Below are 22,568 nucleotides of genomic sequence, written 5' to 3'. Positions count from 1 at the left end.
GAGGCGGGAGGTGCACGTTTGGTAATGAACTGGATAATTAGCGGTCCGCCGCAGGTGCTGCAGACTCACCTTGGGAAAGCGCTCTTTGTAGACGTGATTCATCATAATAATCTCATGGTCGTAACACGAGGGAGATCTTCCGGGGCTGAAAGTGAGAGGGGACTCAAGTCAGTGTCTGCGTGGCACCGTCGGGTTCTTTAACGTGTTGCTGAGTCTGTGGAGGTGTTTTAGTACCTGAGACTGCGAGAGCGGGGTCGCATGGCCGCCGCCCGCCGGCATTCGTCCCCAGAGATGCTCTCGGTGCAGAAGTGCTTGGAGAGGAAGTGCAGCTCGTCGGGCGTGGGCTGGAAGGGCAGCTGGTGCAGCTTCTCCTGTGATGAACAGGATGACTGGAAATGATACAAATATATATTCAACATGAAAGGAAAGAAAAAAAAAGATGGACTGAGAAAAACACGATGCTCAGAGACAGATCAGCGCGTGCTTAAAGAGTTCGTTCAGTCTCATTTCTGTCAGTCTGTAACTGGTTATGATTCCACACGTTGTTGTTCAGTGTCGGTTCCTCGCAGGAGGAGGAAAGAAACAAAGGCAGGATTACTAGAGAGAAGAGGAAATACCACGGATCTGTGGATATGAACCCCAAACAAACAGGTACGACTGAATTACAGATCCTGAAAACAGTCATAGGGGCCTTAAAGGAGCTCAACTCCAACCACAGTGAAAAGCAACCGTTTCCAACTAAACACAGGATAAATATTAATAGAGTAAAGTAGACTGCATCATTGACAAGAATTTACCCATACAAAATGACTAAATGATTTTGCTAATGTGTTTGAAAACAATAAGCAGCCACAGGAAGTAGACACAATAGTGGTCGGGAGGTGGGGGGGGGGGGGTCTCTTTGAGCCAGTCACAGCGTCCATGTGAGGATGTTGAGCATGAATGTGTGATTAGAGCAAACATGATAAACACAGGACCCACACTAAAAGTGCTTCAACCCCACTTGACTTCCAACTTGTTGCAGTATTTTGAGTTTGGATGGAGCTGGAGCTGGAAACGTCCTTGTCTGGACTGCGCGGTGCGGATTTCTACTACTGCAGGCGTTGAACAAGTCAGTTGAGGTAATGAATAAATCTCGGCTGCCGGTTAAGTTCGTGTGCTCACTGCCTTGATGACGCCATTGTATCGGTTTGTTGTTATTACACAGAAATCAGGTATCAAAATTTCCAGGTAAAAAAACAAAACAAAGAAAGCCCAACATAAATTTGAACTGAAATTTCAAACGACTCAGACACATGTTCAGGCTCTGCGGCAGCGACAGGGTGATGCGTGATGCTTACAGAGACGGTGGAGCTCGGCGTGTTGGTTCCATATCCAGAGGAGGGGAGAGAGGCCAGGGACCAGCGGCGTCCATCGGTCCTGTTACACAGCAGCAAAGGCAAACAGAGGAATGTTACATTCATATCTGACAGACTCCATCAATAGACAGTGGCCTAAAAATATAACATTTATGTCTTTACTGGTCTGAACTTGACACACGTGAGCTTAACGTCCATGTGAAATGACGCCTACAGACCCAATGATACTGGTTTTAGATGAGTGACAGCTTTCACTGCTACTGGTCCAAAATTAAAAATATGCCACTTCAGAAACAATAAAGCAACTGATTCTATAGGTGGATGATGTCAATAAAACATCGGCAATACAGAGAAGAAAATTAAACAGAATGTGGGGACATCACAGACAGCCTGACATGAAGTTACCTGTCTGCTCTGTGGCAATGACTGTGGATTACAATAAAAACATACTATTACATGATATAATGCTCACAGATCTTTTTTAAAAGCATAGAACAGACTCAAAAAGCCTATTTTCTCTTATAATATCTGCTCATGGTCCATATTTACCTTCGTGCAAAAGAAAAATGAGCAGAAGCACTAGGAGAGAAATTCCTAGGACTGTCTTGTGGACTCGTTCCTGCAAAAACAACAAATAAATAATAACCCATAAACAAACATATCAATATATCTATATATCTAGCTACACCCTATTTCTACAATAACACATACAGTAAGCAAACAGACTTTATATGTAGAATAAAAATTTCTACCACCGATACGATTTATGAACACCCGAAGGAAAACAATCATGCTGAAATATTTAAGTTAATATTCTCTAACAATAGAAATAATCTTTAAAAATATATTAAAGTATTTGTCAAAATCAGAAAATTGAACCACGGAGCGTTTCTCATTGCACCCTACTCATCTATGGTTTATTAACCGTCTGATCAGTGAATAAAAACATCTGAGCTCTAAAACCAACGCTGAGAAATACCGTAACAGAAACAACTGCAGGCAAATGAAGGGAACGGCTCATTCTGAGGCACAGGTTTGATAAATCCACTGGGTTTCGTGCGTGAACGTCAGATGCCTTGCTCTTTTAAAGCTCCTTTACAGCTCGACACGGTTGAACCGAGGGGACGGTGCCTGATCTGTACATAACTCATCAAAACTGCTCAAGGCCTAGAGTTTAAAAAAAAAAAAAAAGATGCAGTTGGTTGAATTTCAAGACATTTCGAGGCCAACGAGTCTGTATGAGCTCCAACACACGACATTATGAATTATATACATATAGAATTAAATAATCAGGGAGATAATTTAAAAAGGAGAATCTGTGTCAACCTCAGAAACACAAGGCACCGTTCAGTTGTTGTCTCCACGTTGTGTGCGGCTGGTCCAGCATTTAGCAGCCTCCACTAGGAGTGTTAACCAAAAGCCAACGACGATGAGGAGCCCCTGGTTCTTACTGGGGTGTTTGTGATGAACGGCGCCCCTTTTCTTCGGACGACAACCTTAATCACAGCCAATTACACGCGCTAGCATCCATGCTATGGGAGCTGGCCTGCACCTGAGCAGACAACACGGATCATCTACTCTGACCGCTTGGAACATTGCGTTTCTACGGTCAGTCCATTATCGCGCCTCGACTCCCCCGCTTCCTTACCTCTGCTGCCGACGCTACGCCTGAGCCACAGCGTCAGCTCGTGCCACAGCTGAACGCACTGATTCGCTACAACGCCGGTCCTCTCCGACTCCGAGCGCATCTTGAAAGCACTAAAGCGCAGACTAAACAGCCAAGTTGTGTCTGACCAATGCCAGGAAATAAAACGCCCTGTTGCAAATGATGCCTCCCCCCCAACGTGCATTTCCTCTCTGCAGGCCACCACTTCCTCACCCAGCACAATCACTGCCCCTCGACACAAATGTCCACTAACAAAGGGAACTTAATGTTAACGGCCCCTTAACAATAATTACTGTGCATTTTTCTTTGCTATAGATTTAAAGCTATCAAACAGGAGAGTTATGGACCTATGCTGCTTTTTTAGTGTTGTTTCACTGCATTTTCTTCCCATTTTCCCACACAATGGACCAGAACCTGGTCTGCTCCACCTCTGAGCCCGCACACTTACCTGTAAGAGACGAGAGAGGCGAGTGAGGCCGCGGCAAACCCGACGACTGGCCGCTTCCGATCAGGCTTTTCCTGTTGCTCGTTCTGCAGCTGTAGAACCACAGAGGCGAACATCAGACAGGTCAACGAGGAGAAAACAACATGACACACAGTTTATTAGTAACACAACCCCGCAGGCTTAACGAACTATAAATGGGGGTTACTCCATCATTTAACCCTCGTCATGAGACTCTCCTGACAGTGTCCACAGACTGTGAGAGCTCTGGTTCTGGGGGCAGCCTTCAGGTCTGGTGGCTGGAGCTGTGACTCACGAGGAGTCACCGTGAACAACAGGCAACTCATACGTAGCCCAGTTTTTAACCTTGAGAGAAGAACTACGTATGTTACCATAAATGCAGCTCCAGCGTTCAATGTCCTGATTACAAGGAATCAAGGAACCCGGATAAACTCCAAGGTCAGACTCAATGACATGCTGTGACAGAACCTCAGATAACAAAACAATTCAGAGTATAAAAATGATGCTAAATAAGAATAGGTCCTGTGTGTAGTGTTTTTGTTTTTGTGTTCATCCAAAAAAAATACAACTGTTTTCATTTTTAAGAGCAGGTTTTTCACTAGCAGGAGGTGTCTGGTTTCTATTGCTGTACCTGTGAAAGGTGCTTGTCTTAACACACACTACAGTAACAGGCTACTTTAATAGAAAATATTTTATACTAAATATAAAAAACAAAAGGTGCTGATTAGTCAAATCTTGCTCTAAGGGCTGCATTGAGCCACGTGGGGCAAATATAATGATGTTTCTATCAAAAGGGGGAAAGGCAGCGTCTCCATCTCCACCTCAGACACTGGTGGAATATCCCACTCTGCCTGCGGCCGCCCCTTTGTCACACCAAATCCACAATAATCTCCCTGAACCAGAAGGGAAACCCTGTTTGAATAAAACCCTATTCACCCTTGTTTACTCAAGCGTCTTTTTTTTTTTTTTCGGGCTAACCCCTGCAATCAGGAGTGTCGACACGCGCCATGAATCATTTATCAAGCCGGGGAGGCAGCGACTAACGCGCGGTACACAGGTGCTCGGTCAAAGAGGATCCGATTTAACGAGATCTATTTATACGCTCCCCCGGTGGATTAGGCCGGGAGAGAGCCCCGCTGGTGCCCGATCAACCCTCTTGTTGCTCCGCTCGCCACCCGTGCTGCCGTTTAGACCGCCCAGCGCCACTCGTGCGCCGGGGATTGGTTTACTTGGAAAACTGAAACGCCACAGGTTGCGCTGGCACGTAGGCCGGAGGCTCTCCGGACAGAACGGCTGAGCGAGGGGGAAAGTGTGTTGGTGGAGTGACGCTTTGAAGAGAAGGATAAAGAAGCTCTGGCTGAAAGTGATAGCGAGAAAGTAGGCCAGCGTTGTGTGGACGCTGAGTCTCCTCCAACAGATCCATATGTTATTGTTACATGGTTTTGTAACAAAAAAAGTCATTGACGTTATATAGACTTTACATATAGTTAAATATTTAACAGCTTTTATATTTGTTTCATATTCATTGTTGACCTACATTATGTGGCTCCCTATTTGCATAAAGTCATCTAATACGACAAATTTATCAATCTGAAATTATTTTTAAGCACAAGAGGTAAAAATAGATAAAAAACACTTTGATGCACAACGGCCCGGATGCAAATCATTTGTGATACGTCTGATCTTGACCCACCGTCAACACAAAAAGCCGTCATTAATCCTTTTTTCTCCACGTTGCGTCGCCTTGTCGCAGCCGTCAGGTGCGCTGACGAAGCGCGGTGCCACCGAAATGGCTGCTCCCGGTTGACGAGCCCGAATTCAAAGTCATATGACACACGCCCAGCTATTAATAGCTTCTAAACATGCTCTTTTGCCTTAAAAAGAAACAAGCGGCTAATTTTGGGAGCCGATGAATGGTTTTATTTAGGCCACTCTCAGCGGCTGCATCTCAACAGATACAGTGATGGTTTTTAATTGAGACCTGATATTTCTGACCCATTTAATAAGTAACAATATTGTTACTGGTTGCAGAAATGTTTCTAAATCCTGCAGCTTCTCAGATTTTTTTACTCAGTAGAGAACATATGCAGTTTTTCACTGTATAGTGCTCATAGCTGCCCTGTTTACACTCAGCTGGGGTTAAATGAGTGTTTAGATTCAATTTAAAGGAAATTTTATTTCAAACGCGACTGCAGAAGTGAAAGAGAGTTTATGATATGTACTGTACTGTGTCCATAATACTGTGAATCATTAAGCTCAAAGATTTGACTGTGATCAGACTTCACTTCTTAAGACCTTCTAAATCTGACAGTGAAAAAATATTCATGCGCTGATGCAAGATGCCCAAAACAGCCAGTATTTCATGTTAAGCGCTTCTGCACCACAAAATAGGTCAGGGCAGGGATTATGAATAAATATCAGTTTTATCCACTATATACAAAACACCGGGATTAGGAAGTATCTAAACACTACGAATCAATTCAGCAACGATGACAAAGTCGCAGAAAAGCAGGAAAAAAAAACGAGACCAAAACATACTGCAACAAAAGCAGCACGTTAGTGCAAATAAAGAAACTACGGAAGCATTTCTACTTTCCTACAACACTGAAGGAAGAAATTAAACTAACTGCAAAACTGCCTCCACAACAAATATTCAATTAGCATTTGACTCACAGAGCAAATAACACAACAGGTAAGAGGGTAACACCCAACGGCTCGCTCCCATTGGCCTCATAAAATCCAGGTAACGCAATGTCAACACAAGGAAAACACGGCCGCTGCACGTCGCCAGTCCGCGTCCGTTGACACCCGAAACCGCTGTGAAGGTTACCTCTTGGACCGGCGCAGTCGGGCTCCGCCGAAGTAGTTGGGCATGTTGAACTTGGACAGCAGCGTCCACAGGCCGGGGTCCGTCGTGGCGTCCGCGTCCTGCCACAGCGGGAGATGCAGCGGCGGCTTCTGCAGAGCGGCGGAGGCGCGATGAGCCTCCGGGCTGTGGGCGCTGCGGCCGGCGGAGCGGTCCGGGCAGCAGCCCTCCCCGCCTCCCAACTTCCTCGGCACATCTGCAGCCAGCTGCGGCATGGGCGCAGCGGCGGGGAGGACGCGCCGTCCTCGTCTGTCCTCAAGCGAAGCAGTAATCCAGGCGGGATAGCGAAAGAGGGTGAGATCCAGGTCAGGCTCGGACGGACGCACGGCACTGCTGAGGGGATTTGACACCCAACGCCAGCTGACTTTTTGTTTTCCTCTCTCACCGCGACTGTGTTCCGTATCCCTAACACTCGCCCCGCTCTCCGCGCTCAACATGCATCATATCATGTAACAGGCATCTACCACTTCACATCCTCTGAGGGGGTGGGGGGGGGGGGGGGGGGTGGTGGCAGGACGCCGGGGTGCTGCAGAGGCTGTGAACCCGCTGCGTTCACGGCCCGGCGCCTCCGAGCGTCCGGTGGTGGCGTCGCCGTCAGGAGCCGATAAGTGGAAAAGCTTTGCTTTTTGCATGGAAGTCTTCAGCTACTGCCTTAAAGCTTCCCTCGGCTCTCCCCTGCATGGACAGTCCCGCCTCATGCGTTTGGTAGGAGCCTCACCTTAACGTCGTCACCTTTGATCCTTGGCTCCGTTTCCTGATCTACTCCATCAGTAGATAAGCACCAGGAAACGTGCAGCGCAGGTTGGACTCGTCCAACTTTAAACACGAGAGGTTGCATTTTGAAGACGGCTGCAGAAACACAGTGCCCTTCAGGAAGCGCTGCACTAATGCAGTGCATGCAGATGCAGCACAAGACTCCATACGTTCTTCTCGCAGCTCAGTGATGGAGGCGCGTCTCAGACGCTGCACGTATGTGTGAGAGTTTATGACTGACTCATAACTGCAGCCCGCAGGGAGCAAAGTGTGCTGACGACTCCTCTGACGCTGCCGTCAGGATTACGTCCTAGATCCCCGACCGGCGAGCCTTCACAAGGACAACGGCACCGATTACTCACACGCATCCTGTTCTCCACAGGAAAAACTGCCATGAGAGAGTCGGTCTGCAGCTTCGTGCAATAACACACACGGATGGGTGGAACACTCGTCTCTGCACAGCTTCAACAACCGAAACCAAATCAGCCGGCAAAAAGAAAAAAAAATTATTTACTTTGTATTTAATGTAATATTTGCTTAGATTGTATCTGTTAACATGTGAGATCACATCTGGACAGTTCGCAAATATTATAAAAATAAACGTCTAGTAACATCCTAGAGACTAAAGAGATGCCACCGGAAACCACATTTGTTTTTTTTTGTTTTTTTATGTACTGATTTTAAAAAGAGACAAAGATTATTATTCTGAAAAATGAGTAATCTATGAGTTGAGAATTCTTCTACTTCTGTCCTGGTCCAACTACTAAGGCATGTGCATTAATCTAGACTTATTTAGCCACCATGTCTTTGCTCTGGTGCGAGTCGTTTAACACGGGCTCTGTCGTCATTATATAGGTCACCAGGATGGAGCGAGAACAGCCAGTGCATTCTGATGGGGAGGAAATAAAAGTGCACCGGAGAATGAAGCGGTTCAAAGACAAGCTGGAAGCGTCACTGAGAAAGTGCACAGTCAGACCCGAGGATCATCGGGATGCGGCGGACGAGAGCGCTGCCTGGAAGACGTTCAACAGCGCAACAAGAGCGCAACTCCGACAACGGAGAAACAGAACCCCTGGTTCTCCTCACGCCTCCAGAACTGCTGGTTCTCCTCACTCCAGCAGAACCCTTAGTTCTCCTCGCGCCTCCAGAACCCCTGGTTCTCTTCACTCCTGCAGAACCGTTGGGAGGCATCTTTGCCAGCGTGAAGCGTGTCTGTCTGTGCGGACCCAATCACAGCGGCTGCTCCGGCTCCCTACAGGCCGCTGTGACAGCCTTCACTCTAATTATGGCTCCGCTCTGCTTCGGCGCTCCACATTAGAAACGACGGTTCAAAGTGGAACCTGCAGCGTGAGCGGCGAGGTCACGCCGTTTAGTGCTGACGGAACGCAGGAAGTGTCTGCCGAGATGTGAACACACGGAATTAATTGCGTCACAGAACTATTTCATCATCAAGGTCAGCATAATGTATGAAACAGCATCGGCTTTGATCAGAAATGCCTCCTCTTTTACCTCAGTTTCGGTCTCCACCAACTTTATTAGTTGTTGGATTGTTTTTAACATTGCTCCATTTTGAGTGCATCTTAAACCCGTCTTTGTGAGCAGCTCAACAGACTTCGCTGTCTGTCTGTCATCGGCAAGGCTGTTCGCCGCCGCCGTTCAAAGCTTTCTCTCGTTCCCTGCCAGCGACTGAAGACAAACCGAGTCATCGCTTTGCGTCTGTCCAAGGCCATCGAAGCAGCGCACAGCTCCACGGCCGCGGGCGGAGAGCAACGTGCCGTCACAAGTCCAGCTTCTTGTCGCAAACCTGGCACGAGCCTCTGCGAGGCCCACAGTTTTGGTTCACGTCTGAATAAAAACACCCAATAAAGCAGCGTGTCCACGTTCCTGAGTGGAGCTGACTCACTGAAACGACTCCACTCGACTCCCTGTGAAAGCCCGAGCAGAACGAGAGGAGATCATAGGTGACGCGAGTGGGCGCTTTGAAGCTATTCATTGATATAGACAATTCTCAAAAATCAGCGTTTTGAATGAGCTGGGAAATAATGAAAGTAAGCAAGTTTCATTTGATTATTTCGCATGGAAACGCCTGCAGCAGAGGCGACGTGAACAAACTCGATCGGTTCTGCCAAACATATGGTCCTCTCTCGGCCCGTTGTATTTACAGGAGGAACTCAAGATATTTATGAAATGTGAAGCTGTTACAGTTTCCCTTCGTCCTAAATGATGCGTGTGTGTAAACAAAGACATTCAAAGCTGCTTTAGTCAGATGAAATGTGGAGTTGGAGAAGGAGCCAGAATCAAAACCAGATCTTGCCAGATCTTCTGATGCGCTCTGCTATGGAACCAAAATGAATAAGAACCCTGTGACTGTGCTCAACGCTCGTCATTATTAAATGAGTCACTCCAGACAGAACCCCGACAGATTGAGACCGTTCCTCACTTTCATGTACTGCAAATCCTACTTAGCACATGAAAGAGAAGCATAAACCTCTGAACGGGGGGACGAGTTGGGGGAAGGGGTGTCGCCGTCAACATTATATAAGCGGCGGGTCGTCCTCTTTCACTGTCGGGTGATTTGGGGAGGGCAGAGTCGACGACGCGGTCCAGTCAGACTGAAAACATGCAGAAACAGAGCGCTGGCTTACCTCCAGAAATGGAAGGCGTGCAGCGGGCTGCACGGGCTGCAGGGGCTAGTGGGAGTGGGGCTCAAGCTTCGGGGAGTGAGGCTGAAAGTTAAACGGACCGCAGTGAATAACTGAGGCTTCTCACAAACACAAACAGAACAGTAACACACCGTCGACCCGTGCCCACGTGAAACCGGCAGCGAAGCGCACGCCGTCGGAACCGAAGCGGCTCCCGTGCCCGTCCCGGTGGGCCACAGACCCGGAACCCGGCCACTGCAGAGCCCGCGGGTCGTATGGAGGTGAGCAACTTTTACTGCAGTGCCACTTCAACATAATTAATGTGACACTCCTGACATTTACGAATCCTGAAAATGCAGAAGAAACTCGGCTCCACGCTTCAAATGAATATTAATGAACGGCGATTGTGTAAATTTGACACAATTCAGCCGGACTAAACATTTCCTACGTCATAAATGTAAATGTGGTGGACCCTGTGATTGCAGTGTTGTCATTGTCGTTTATGCTAATGACTACAATGCTCAGGAAAATTAAAATGTAAATATATTCAGTGCTCAGTGCATAAAGGAGTTAAATCCTCTGATGCAGACAGGGTTGGGAAGTTGGGCCATTTTGGTTGTCAATTAGAAGATATTTCTTCTTAATTAGTGAGATACAGAGAATTATGAACATGACATCATACATGCATCATTATTCAATGGTTTCAAAGCCAATTCAGTGCAGACGCTTTCTCGGCTGTGTCGCATGAAGCGAACCATAACAAATGTCTCGGTGACCTAAATAAAAAAAACAAGGATCAAGTCAAACAAACGACCGTGGCTGCAAAGAAAGGTGAAGCCTGCAGCGCGAGCGCAGCTTCGGTGACTCTGCGTTTCATCCGACACGCGTCGCAGGTGTGTTATGATTGTGTGTCACGCTAGCGAAGCGAGCATGTGTTGCAGTTGCGGCACCGCTCTGCGCGACACATGATCTGTACATCCGTCCATCACACGCGCGCGCGCACACACACGTGCAAATGCGCGAACACACGGCACGAGCGGCGCCGCTGTTGCCAAGCCGCGGCGGATCCGACTCCAGACTTCCTGCTGCAGATGCTGCAGCTAATGCTAACAACACAAATGTGACACGGACGCGGGCGAAGCCGCGCGCCGCGTCCCCGCAAGCAGAACGAAGGGAAATACTCACTCCAGCGTCAGCCCCGGAATCCTCAGCCGCTCCCGCTGGGCTTTCATGGCTGAACTGCGCTCGCCCGCTCTATTGTGGTCATGATATGCGCTCACCGCCCGCCCGCCGCCCCCCCTCGCACTGACAAAGAGCCAAACCCAGCCACCACGGCGCGATGAGACGCGAGGAGGAGGGGTTAAGGAGAGGAGGGGGCCGCGGCTCTTGTTTTGGTCGCTCCACGTTCCACCTTGAAGCTGTCAAACGGGATCCTCGGCAGCCTGTGGAGGGCACGAGGCAGGACAATAGACCCCCGCCCCCTCCTCACGCGCCCCCCCCACCGCTCCTTCACGAACGCGCGCGCTCGTGGGCTCCCGCCATCGGCCGCAGACGCCGACGCACGCGCTCAGAGGCTACGGGGGGCACGCGGTCACCTTGGCGGACGCTGGCGCGGAGCGCGCAGTGTCACCGCGAGCGCAGGGGTGACGTCACCTGCGGAAAAGCAACACAGTGCAGCACTGGCACTGCGGTCAAGTGAGCCGTCGTTCGTTCATCCGTCGTTCAGCCAGCCGCGCTTCAGAAACGTCTTGCGCCCGTATTACGCGCTTTACAGCAGAGAACAAAACACGCTCGTTGCGACTTCCTCTTTTCATAGCGACACGTCTGGTCTGTTCAAAATATTGAAAAATACGAAACAAAATATTGCATATATAGAAAAACTGTCGCCTAATGAAGATCTGTATACTTTTACTGTAAAATTAAGCATTTATTATTATTTAAAACTACCATGTCATACTGTGAAACTTTTATAATTAATAACTTAACTTTGGTGCATAGTTCCAGGCTCAGACCACTTTCCCCTTGTTCTACTAGAGGTGTACTATTACCCCACAAAGATTTGTGTATTTTTACTGTATAGTTTTGGATTTATTAGTATTCAAAACTACCAGTTCATACTGTAATACAGTCAACTTTGATCATTAATAACTTGACTTTGGTGCATAGTTCCAGGCTCAGACCACTTTCCCCTTGTTCTACTAGAAGTGTACTATCACCCCACAAAGATTCATGTATTTTTACTGTATAGTTTATGATTTATTAGTATTCAAAACTACCATGTCATACTGTAACTGTATGGGCCGTATAGTCAACTTTAATCGTTAATAACTAGACTTTGGTGCATAGTTCCAGGCCCAGACCACTTTCCCCTTGTTCTACTAGATGTGTACTATTACCCCACAAAGATCTGTATATTTTTACTGTATAGTTTATGATTTATTAGTACTTGAAAGTACTATGTCATACTGTAACTGTATGGGCCGTATAGTCAACTTTAATCGTTAATAACTTAACTTTGGTGCATAGTTCCAGGCTCAGACCACTTTCCCCTTGTTCTACTAGATGTGTACTATTACCCCACAAAGATCTGTATATTTTTACTGTATAGTTTATGATTTATTAGTACTTGAAAGTACTATGTCATACTGTAACTGTATGGGCCGTATAGTCAACTTTAATCGTTAATAACTAGACTTTGGTGCATAGTTCCAGGCCCAGACCACTTTCCCCTTGTTCTACTAGATGTGTACTATCATCACACAAAGATTCGTGTATTTTTACTGTATAGTTTTGGATTTAGCAGTACTTGAAAGTACTATGTCATACTGTAATACAGTCAACTTTGATAATCAATAACTTGACTTTGGTGCATAGTTCCAGGCCCAGACCACTTTCCCCTTGTTCTACTAGATGTGTACTATCATCACACAAAGATTCGTGTATTTTTACTGTATAGTTTTGGATTTATTAGTACTTGAAAGTACTATGTCATACTGTAATACAGTCAACTTTGATCATTAATAACTTGACTTTGGTGCATAGTTCCAGGCTCAGACCACTTTCCCCTTGTTCTACTAGAGGTGTACTATTACCCCACAAAGATTCGTGTATTTTTACTGTATAGTTTTGGATTTATTAGTACTTGAAAGTACTATGTCATACTGTAACTGTATGGGCCGTATAGTCAACTTTAATCGTTAATAACTAGACTTTGGTGCATAGTTCCAGGCCCAGACCACTTTCCCCTTGTTCTACTAGATGTGTACTATCATCACACAAAGATTCGTGTATTTTTACTGTATAGTTTTGGATTTAGCAGTACTTGAAAGTACTATGTCATACTGTAATACAGTCAACTTTGATAATCAATAACTTGACTTTGGTGCATAGTTCCAGGCCCAGACCACTTTCCCCTTGTTCTACTAGATGTGTACTATCATCACACAAAGATTCGTGTATTTTTACTGTATAGTTTTGGATTTATTAGTACTTGAAAGTACTATGTCATACTGTAATACAGTCAACTTTGATCATTAATAACTTGACTTTGGTGCATAGTTCCAGGCTCAGACCACTTTCCCCTTGTTCTACTAGAGGTGTACTATTACCCCACAAAGATTCGTGTATTTTTACTGTATAGTTTTGGATTTATTAGTATTCAAAACTTCCAGGTCATACTGTAATACTCTATGGGCCTTATATTCAACTATGATGATGAATAACTTGACTTTAGTGCATAATGCCAGGCCCAGATTATGTCACTTTTCATAAAAAAACTGAGTGAGGCTAAGAAAACACACATTAAATCCTTTTATTACCATCTGTTAGGACTCCAAAGTGTGACTTTTAATATTGAAACTAAATGTTTAATGTTTAATATAAAGTCATGGAACAGTCAAAAACTGAATATTTATGTGTGAAACATACATTAACGTGGTGGAGGAGTTTGTGTGCCTGAATGACCCCGGGAGCTATGTTGTTGGGGGCTAAATGCCCCTGGTAGGGTCTCCCAAGGCAAACAGGTCCTGGGCTGAACTGGAGGAAGTGTCTGGAGAGAGGGAAGTTTGAAGTTTGATTAGACTGTTGCCCCCCGCGACCCGCCCCAAGAAAAAGCGGTTGAAAATGGATGGATACTGAAATTGTTATTTGTTCTCATTAAACCATTTCCCATGTCTGGAGTTTGTTTTATCAAAGTTATTGCCGTCTCTGTTCTTACACATTGTAATATCTAGTTTTGAACACTAAAATGTAAATACAAAATGTATATAACCAAATATTCAGGATTACATTTAATGCAATTATTCTCTCTTCACAATACAGACTTAAAACAATAAAAAAGAAAGTTACACACTACACTGTTTGTAGTGCAGTACTTATTGGTTTTATGCTTGACTGTAAGGGCCATATTTCGGCATAACATGGTACTACTAAAATCCTAAACTATACAGTAAAAGTACACAGATCTTTGTGGGGTGATAGTACATCTCTAGTAGATCAGGGGGAAAGTGGTCTGAGCCTGGAACTATGCACCAAAGTCAAGTTATTGATTATCAAAGTTGACTGTATTACAGTATGACATAGTACTTTCAAGTACTGCTAAATCCAAAACTATACAGTAAAAATACACGAATCTTTGTGTGATGATAGTACACATCTAGTAGAACAAGGGGAAAGTGGTCTGGGCCTGGAACTATGCACCAAAGTCAAGTTATTAATGATCAAAGTTGACTGTATTACAGTATGACATAGTACTTTCAAGTACTAATAAATCCAAAACTATACAGTAAAAATACACAAATCTTTGTGTGATGATAGTACACATCTAGTAGAACAAGGGGAAAGTGGTCTGAGCCTGGAACTATGCACCAAAGTCAAGTTATTGATTATCAAAGTTGACTGTATTACAGTATGACATAGTACTTTCAAGTACTGCTAAATCCAAAACTATACAGTAAAAATACACGAATCTTTGTGTGATGATAGTACACATCTAGTAGAACAAGGGGAAAGTGGTCTGAGCCTGGAACTATGCACCAAAGTTAAGTTATTAACGATTAAAGTTGACTATACGGCCCATACAGTTACAGTATGACATAGTACTTTCAAGTACTAATAAATCATAAACTATACAGTAAAAATATACAGATCTTTGTGGGGTAATAGTACACATCTAGTAGAACAAGGGGAAAGTGGTCTGGGCCTGGAACTATGCACCAAAGTCTAGTTATTAACGATTAAAGTTGACTATACGGCCCATACAGTTACAGTATGACATGGTAGTTTTGAATACTAATAAATCATAAACTATACAGTAAAAATACATGAATCTTTGTGGGGTAATAGTACACCTCTAGTAGAACAAGGGGAAAGTGGTCTGAGCCTGGAACTATGCACCAAAGTCAAGTTATTGATTATCAAAGTTGACTGTATTACAGTATGACATAGTACTTTCAAGTACTAATAAATCCTAAACTATACAGTAAAAATACACGAATCTTTGTGGGGTAATAGTACACCTCTAGTAGAACAAGGGGAAAGTGGTCTGAGCCTGGAACTATGCACCAAAGTCAAGTTATTAATGATCAAAGTTGACTGTATTACAGTATGACATAGTACTTTCAAGTACTAATAAATCCAAAACTATACAGTAAAAATACACGAATCTTTGTGTGATGATAGTACACATCTAGTAGAACAAGGGGAAGGGGTCTGGGCCTGGAACTATGCACCAAAGTCAAGTTATTGATTATCAAAGTTGACTGTATTACAGTATGACATAGTACTTTCAAGTAGTAATAAATCATAAACTATACAGTAAAAACACATGAATTTTTGTGGGGTGATAGTACACATCTAGTAGAACAAGGGGAAAGTGGTCTGGGCCTGGAACTATGCACCAAAGTCAAGTTATTGATCATTAAAGTTGACTATACGGCCTATACAGTTACAGTATGAACTGGTAGTTTTGAGTACTAATAAATCCAAAACTATACAGTAAAAATACATGAATCTTTGTGTGGTGATAGTACACATCTAGTAGAACAAGGGGAAAGTGGTCTGGGCCTGGAACTATGCACCAAAGTCAAGTTATTGATCATTAAAGTTGACTATACGGCCTATACAGTTACAGTATGAACTGGTAGTTTTGAGTACTAATAAATCCAAAACTATACAGTAAAAATATACAGATCTTTGTGGGGTAATAGTACACCTCTAGTAGAACAAGAGGAAAGTGGTCTGAGCCTGGAACTATGCACCAAAGTCAAGTTATTAATGATCAAAGTTGACTGTATTACAGTATGACATAGTACTTTCAAGTACTAATAAATCCAAAACTATACAGTAAAAATACACGAATCTTTCTGTGATGATAGTACACATCTAGTAGAACAAGGGGAAAGTGGTCTGGGCCTGGAACTATGCACCAAAGTCAAGTTATTGATCATTAAAGTTGACTATACGGCCTATACAGTTACAGTATGAACTGGTAGTTTTGAGTACTAATAAATCCAAAACTATACAGTAAAAATACATGAATCTTTGTGTGGTGATAGTACACATCTAGTAGAACAAGGGGAAAGTGGTCTGGGCCTGGAACTATGCACCAAAGTCAAGTTATTGATCATTAAAGTTGACTATACGGCCTATACAGTTACAGTATGAACTGGTAGTTTTGAGTACTAATAAATCCAAAACTATACAGTAAAAATATACAGATCTTTGTGGGGTAATAGTACACCTCTAGTAGAACAAGAGGAAAGTGGTCTGAGCCTGGAACTATGCACCAAAGTCAAGTTATTAATGATCAAAGTTGACTGTATTACAGTATGACATAGTACTTTCAAGTACTAATAAATCCAAAACTATACAGTAAAAATACACGAATCTTTCTGTGATGATAGTACACATCTAGTAGATCAAGGGGAAAGTGGTCTGGGCCTGGAACTATGCACCAAAGTCAAGTTATTAATGATCAAAGTTGACTGTATTACAGTATGACATAGTACTTTCAAGTACTAATAAATCCAAAACTATACAGTAAAAATACACAAATCTTTGTGTGATGATAGTACACATCTAGTAGAACAAGGGGAAAGTGGTCTGGGCCTGGAACTATGCACCAAAGTCTAGTTATTAACGATTAAAGTTGACTGTACGGCCCATACAGTTACAGTATGACATGGTAGTTTTGAATACTAATAAATCATAAACTATACAGTAAAAATACATGAATCTTTGTGTGGTGATAGTACACTTCTAGTAGAACAAGGGGAAAGTGGTCTGAGCCTGGAACTATGCACCAAAGTCAAGTTATTAATGATCAAAGTTGACTGTATTACAGTATGAACTGGTAGTTTTGAATACTAATAAATCCAAAACTATACAGTAAAAATACACAAATCTTTGTGGGGTAATAGTACACCTCTAGTAGAACAAGGGGAAAGTGGTCTGAGCCTGGAACTATGCACCAAAGTTAAGTTATTAATTATAAAAGTTTCACAGTATGACATGGTAGTTTTAAATAATAATAAATGCTTAATTTTACAGTAAAAGTATACAGATCTTCATTAGGCGACAGTTTTTCTATATATGCAATATTTTGTTTCGTATTTTTCAATATTTTGAACAGACCAGACGTGTCGCTATGAAAAGAGGAAGTCGCGACGAGCGTGTTTTGTTCTCTGCTGTAAAGCGCGTAATACGGGCGCAAGACGTTTCTGAAGCGCGGCTGGCTGAACGACGGATGAACGAACGACGGCTCACTTGACCGCAGTAGCACTGGCTGCCAGTCAGAGCGCAGCAAGACGGCAGACAAGCAGACACCTTCAGATAAAAACAAACAAGAGCAGCGCTCCAAGGCTGTTTGATGAACCAGTCGTAAAACAGGATGATGCACCAGCAAATAACTAGGTGCATTACAGTAACTAGACTGACAGCAGACGCCTTGCAGTGGCCTATTAATTCTGTATTACTGCTGTATAAGCGAACGCTGCATTAACCACAGCGTCAGACAGGAAGTGGGGCATAGACGGGTGAAGGGCTGAAGCCGGAGGAGCGCAGGCCGCGCTGCATCTGCAAACCAGACGTTCCGTCAGTCAGAGCCTCGCCTCCACGTGGGATCTGAACAATGCCTGTAGAATCACACCACATCCATTCAGCGGTGTCCAATCCCAGGCACCGATGACAGGCCGAATGGATGAACCGCTGAGAGTTCATCAAGTATTAAAGACACTACACTAGAAGGCTTCCCAGCATGCCTTGCCTGAGAGTTAGGACTCCTCAGAGACTCCTTCGTGTTGGGAACCGTCATAATGAAAAATCTTTGTTCATACGCGGCTCGGGGCTGACTGGGAGCCATTTAGGATTTTTATTGATATGAGGAGAGACAAGACTTTCCCAAATCTAAAGAAAAGGGAACGTTTTAGTGGGTTTCAGGGTGGTTACAGGTACAGTCCAGTACATGACAACTAGATAATTGCAAAAGGAGCTAAAAGGGAAAAACCAACGTGTGCACAGGAAGTCAAGCAAGACTCCACAAGAAGCTGCAAACCCTCGGTGAGCCTCAGGGGTCAGGTTTCAGAAGCAGTGTTTCAAACCGCTGGAGCCGCGTTGGACAATAGAAATAGACCTGTACAGACAACATGCGCTTTGGCCAAACCCGTTTACCAAAGCACCTACTGTAGTAGCCAACAGGGTCAGACCCTGGTCCTCAACACGGAGCCAGGGGCCTCATTCATTACTGCATGCATCAACTGTGGAGATGTGATTTCTCTACAGTAATCTGTAAAAAACTGTGTGGAACACGGGGCGAACATCTACGGAACTAATGTGTTTGTTCCACCAAGTGCAGGAATTTCCAAGAACTGGATTCAGCTTTTTGTGTGGCTTTCGGTGAATCACGGGGCTTTTCATAATAATGGGCGACTGCTCCTGTGCCTGAGGTGAGAAACTTTGAGTGACTCACGCGCAGCACAGCGTTCAGAGCAGCTTCTATTGTTCCGCTTGAATTCACTTGAAATTACCTGACGGGAGGAAAGTGCGGCAGGCATCAGCCTCTCCCTATTTTCCAGTAACACAAAAGCATTTACTCCTTAATCACCCAAATAATATGATGTATTAGTTAAGGCTGCAGGTTGTTTGAGGTCATTTCTACAGACAATGATTTGAACTGTGAGTGAAGTGCTGCCAACAGGGCTGGACACGAGTTATTGGCTTTCATTTAGCTTAGCATGACGTCATTTAGGTAATTCTTGACCACTAGGGGTCAGTACAGGCATCTACAAACAACATTGATATGACTTTACGGACTCCAATTAGTATAAAAATTCTATAAACCCACAGCTCAGCTGTTAAACAACTAAATACTCAGGTGCCACGCGAGTTTGTAATATTGTAATAATACAAATAATAGTAATAATACGGTTGAGGTGTTCAGGGAGTGTAGGACATTTGACGGTTTTAAGCTCTGGTTTGTGTGGCTTATGTCAAAACGTTTCTTCCAGCTGATATTATTATTATTGATATAATATTTTTAAAATCTAAAAGGTTTGACTGCGTGACCTCTGTTGGAGTCATTCGAATTTTAATTTTATCAATATGGCTTTCAAGTACTAAAACAAATGGGACTACTGTATATTCATGATGGAGACAGTATTTATAAACCACACACTGGCATTTGGTGCCATCTTTTACTGTCATTGTGTTTTTAATGATGCAGGTAATGCCACTTTATTTCTGTTGTAAATAGCTCAGGGCCTCAGGAGGACGCGGTATCTCCCGTGATAAAGTGATGAAGACGTGAAGAATTTTCAACTCAAACTCTGTCAGTTAACTTGTTGCTGCCTTGAAATCAAAACGGGAAAAAACGTCTGGAAGAAGATTATCTCGCTTGCATAGACGACCTGATCGGTCAAACAATAACATGTCAATGAGTGCATTTCCTACTTGGCAACGGAGCGAATGCTGCCGGTTTTAAAAGTCAGAGTGCTGCAGCTACAAATTCTCAGTAAACGACAAACCCACTGACTGCGAGCGCTCCAGAGATCGAGTTCATCAACGATGGCTGACAGCATCTGCTAAATTGAATATCGCCATAAAAAGACGGCGTAACGGCGCCAACAGTCAACACGTCCTGTGTAATATCCTGTTGCACGGCAGCAGCTGAAGTAGCGGAGCAGCGCTGGAGCCGCGTTTCTGCGTTGATTACTGAGAGAAATGGAAATAAGAGCCAAGAACACGGTCAACACATGCAACAGGTGTGTCTTGACCTGCCAGCACAGACAAATGACCGATTCTCAGCAATCTAACTGGACCGGGCTCAAGACTTCCAGCTATTAAGGTCACACTATAAATAGGCTCCAGTAGTCAGTCAAGAGGAATGACTCATGTTGACAGCTTCACACATGACATAATCCAAAAAAGCCGCTATCCATCACTGTTGTGGCTGCGGAGAGGGAATTACAACAATAAACGTCGCTCAGGAAGTAGACAGTGTGTAGCGACGGAAACGTTCAGCGTTATTAATGGCATCAAGTGTTCAGTAGATGGCTCCCTGTCACAGGAAATTCTGTGCGAGCACAGGGCTCGTCGTCGGAGACACCACCTGAGCATCTCCTGCTTTCTGTGATTAGAGGCAGGCTACAGGTTACACATCACTATCGCAAAACTAACAAGTCTGACCTCAGCTTACTACTTATTCTGCTCCAGCGTCACCATTTGACCTCAGCCACCTGAAATCATGTGAGAGCACTCACATTACAGGCTTTAGAACAAACCAAGGGGGATAAATGCATTTGTCTTGCAAAGTATGTGTTGGTCAATGATCTCGGCTGTTATCTCCAATGTTGGAAATGAGTCTATTAGCTAGCAGTTATCATCAACTTTGTCATTGCCAAACACTATTGCTATGGTTACCAAGGTCACTAAAGCCTCCAGTGCTCTGAATAGAAAACTGAACAGCAGCCTGTTAAAGTAAAGGCTCGGCTTTAGACTAAACTTACAGCATTGTACACCAACTCTGTCCAGACTGCAGTCAAAAGGGACACGCTTTAATCCTCACACATCTAAAATGCATCATTTCTTCAGTCAAGTCGTATACAGTGATGCTGGATTAAGTCAATTCAGTTCAATTTGAAAAAAAAAAAAGAAAAAAAAAAGGCATTTCTGTACCCGAACCCCCCCACACCAAAGAACACAGGTTTATTGTGGTTATGTCAGTGTGACAATAGCAAAATGTCACAGATCGTCTGTGAAGAAATCATACTCGCACATTTTGCATTAAAAAAAACAAAAACTGCAATGCTGAACCAACGTGAGAAGAAGTAACCAATGACAGGTGATAATCAGCAATAAAGAAAAATTCTGGTTTGAGACGAAGTGATGATTTACAGGAGAGCTGCACGCGTCAGTTCCATGTGTTTGTTCTATTCATGTCTGTCTGATAATAAATGCCACCTCAAAACGTGCATGACAGTTTAAGATTAAGAGTCAAGTTACAGATGATGTTCATGTGTTCATGTTAAATGTTCGTGTTGTGTATGTGGCTACTTACAAACTGCCTCTTCTAGGTAGACTCAGCTCCTTCTGCAAACAGCAATAGAGAAAGTTAGGAGTACAAAAACACAGGTTCATTTCACAGTCAAAAGCATCTCACTTATTATTATTATTATTTATTATTATTATATTATTATTATATTTAAATTGCTATCAGTCTACTTTTGCTAATTCACTTCACAATATTTCTGTTATAAACACAATTAAAAGTCGGTTTGTGAAGGCTACAGCAGGAAGCAGCAACAGCAGAGGTCAAAGGTGAACGCAGGCACCGACTGTCAAAATACAAAACCGAGGCCGTGATGAGAACACACGAGACTGAAGAACTGCTTCCAGTGCAGCTGCAGTGACCTGTGGCGGGATGTGAAGACACAAACGTCTGACATGGCGCGTTGTGAGATACACACACACACACACACACACGCACGCACGCACACACACACACACACACACACACACACACACACACACACACACACACACACACACACACACACACACACACACACACACACACACACACACACACACACACACAGCGCTGCTCTAGTCAGTTTTTCCACACTTACATCATCGCGCCGCTCTTTCACAGAACTCAAAGCGACACATTTTCGTGAGAACGCTCCAGGGAACACGCAGTACCGCCTCTCACGGATCCACCGTCTGATCGGCCCACAGAGCGATGCTGCTGCAGCCTATGTTCGTGTGACGGGCGCCGACTCGGCAGCGGCGTCCGTTTAATCGGAGCTCCAATCGCCATCGCGGCGGCGAGACTGTAACCGCTTCAAATCCTCCCTGCTGTAAAAGGCTGCTGATAAACAGCCGGGATGTGTTTTGTGATCACAAATCCTGCTGGATCATTAGATGCTTCCTTGTCCTGATAAGGGCGAGGACACGGACCTGGTGCGCGTGCAGCTCCAGTCAGCAGAAAGCGTGCTCCGCCCCGGCCTCCCCTTGCTATCAATTAGGGATTAATGCCTGGCTCCTCATGCGGCCCAGTGAGGACCAAGGGCAGAGTTTCCTTGGGAGACATGACCGCAGCTCCAGCGCTAATTAGCAGGAGGGAATGACGTGAGTGAAGGGATTATCCACCAATCACGGCGCGGGAAGCTGAAAACCACCAAAAATGGGCCGATAAAAAAACAAATTTGCGATTTCAATCAGTTCACGCCATCTGTAAACATTTTCAGGAGGTCTGAATTGTGATGACTCAGCTGCTTATGCTCTTGATGTCTGACACCATCCTGAGTCAGCAGAGCTCGCACGG

At 44.4% G+C, this 22,568-nt stretch overlaps 1 protein-coding gene and 1 long non-coding RNA gene across 18 annotated transcripts in view; one reads left to right on the top strand and one right to left on the bottom strand.

Annotated features, from left to right (window-relative positions):
- Positions 1-22,568, bottom strand: part of mast4 (microtubule associated serine/threonine kinase family member 4) — a 56,054-nt gene that overhangs the window by 12,926 nt on the left and 20,560 nt on the right. For 4 of the 17 annotated variants that reach the window (XM_055513197.1, XM_055513201.1, XM_055513202.1 and 1 more), the window contains 8 exons: positions 21,300-21,331; positions 9,752-9,832; positions 3,473-3,561; positions 1,908-1,977; positions 1,764-1,784; positions 1,341-1,419; positions 235-389; positions 70-145 (listed from right to left, as the gene is read on the bottom strand). In XM_055513197.1, coding sequence (XP_055369172.1) covers positions 70-145; positions 235-389; positions 1,341-1,419; positions 1,764-1,784; positions 1,908-1,977; positions 3,473-3,561; positions 9,752-9,832; positions 21,300-21,331 — 603 coding nt within the window. Of the gene's footprint in view, positions 1-69; positions 146-234; positions 390-1,340; positions 1,420-1,763; positions 1,785-1,907; positions 1,978-3,006; positions 3,122-3,472; positions 3,562-6,317; positions 6,814-9,751; positions 9,833-10,933; positions 11,204-21,299; positions 21,332-22,568 lie in introns of those variants that run through there. The other 13 variants (XM_029168307.3, XM_029168317.3, XM_055513198.1 and 10 more) reach the window with 12 other exon arrangements.
- On the top strand, positions 6,525-7,752 carry LOC129604908 (uncharacterized). Its single transcript, XR_008696235.1, has 2 exons — positions 6,525-6,658; positions 7,489-7,752. It is a non-coding gene; the product is annotated as an uncharacterized LOC129604908 (long non-coding RNA).

This window comes from Betta splendens, chromosome 12 (genome assembly GCF_900634795.4).
Source record: "Betta splendens chromosome 12, fBetSpl5.4, whole genome shotgun sequence".
NCBI classification, from domain to species: Eukaryota; Metazoa; Chordata; class Actinopteri; order Anabantiformes; family Osphronemidae; genus Betta; species Betta splendens.
The sequence above is the reverse complement of the archived record's forward strand: the minus strand, read 5'-3'. Positions and strand labels throughout refer to the sequence as shown.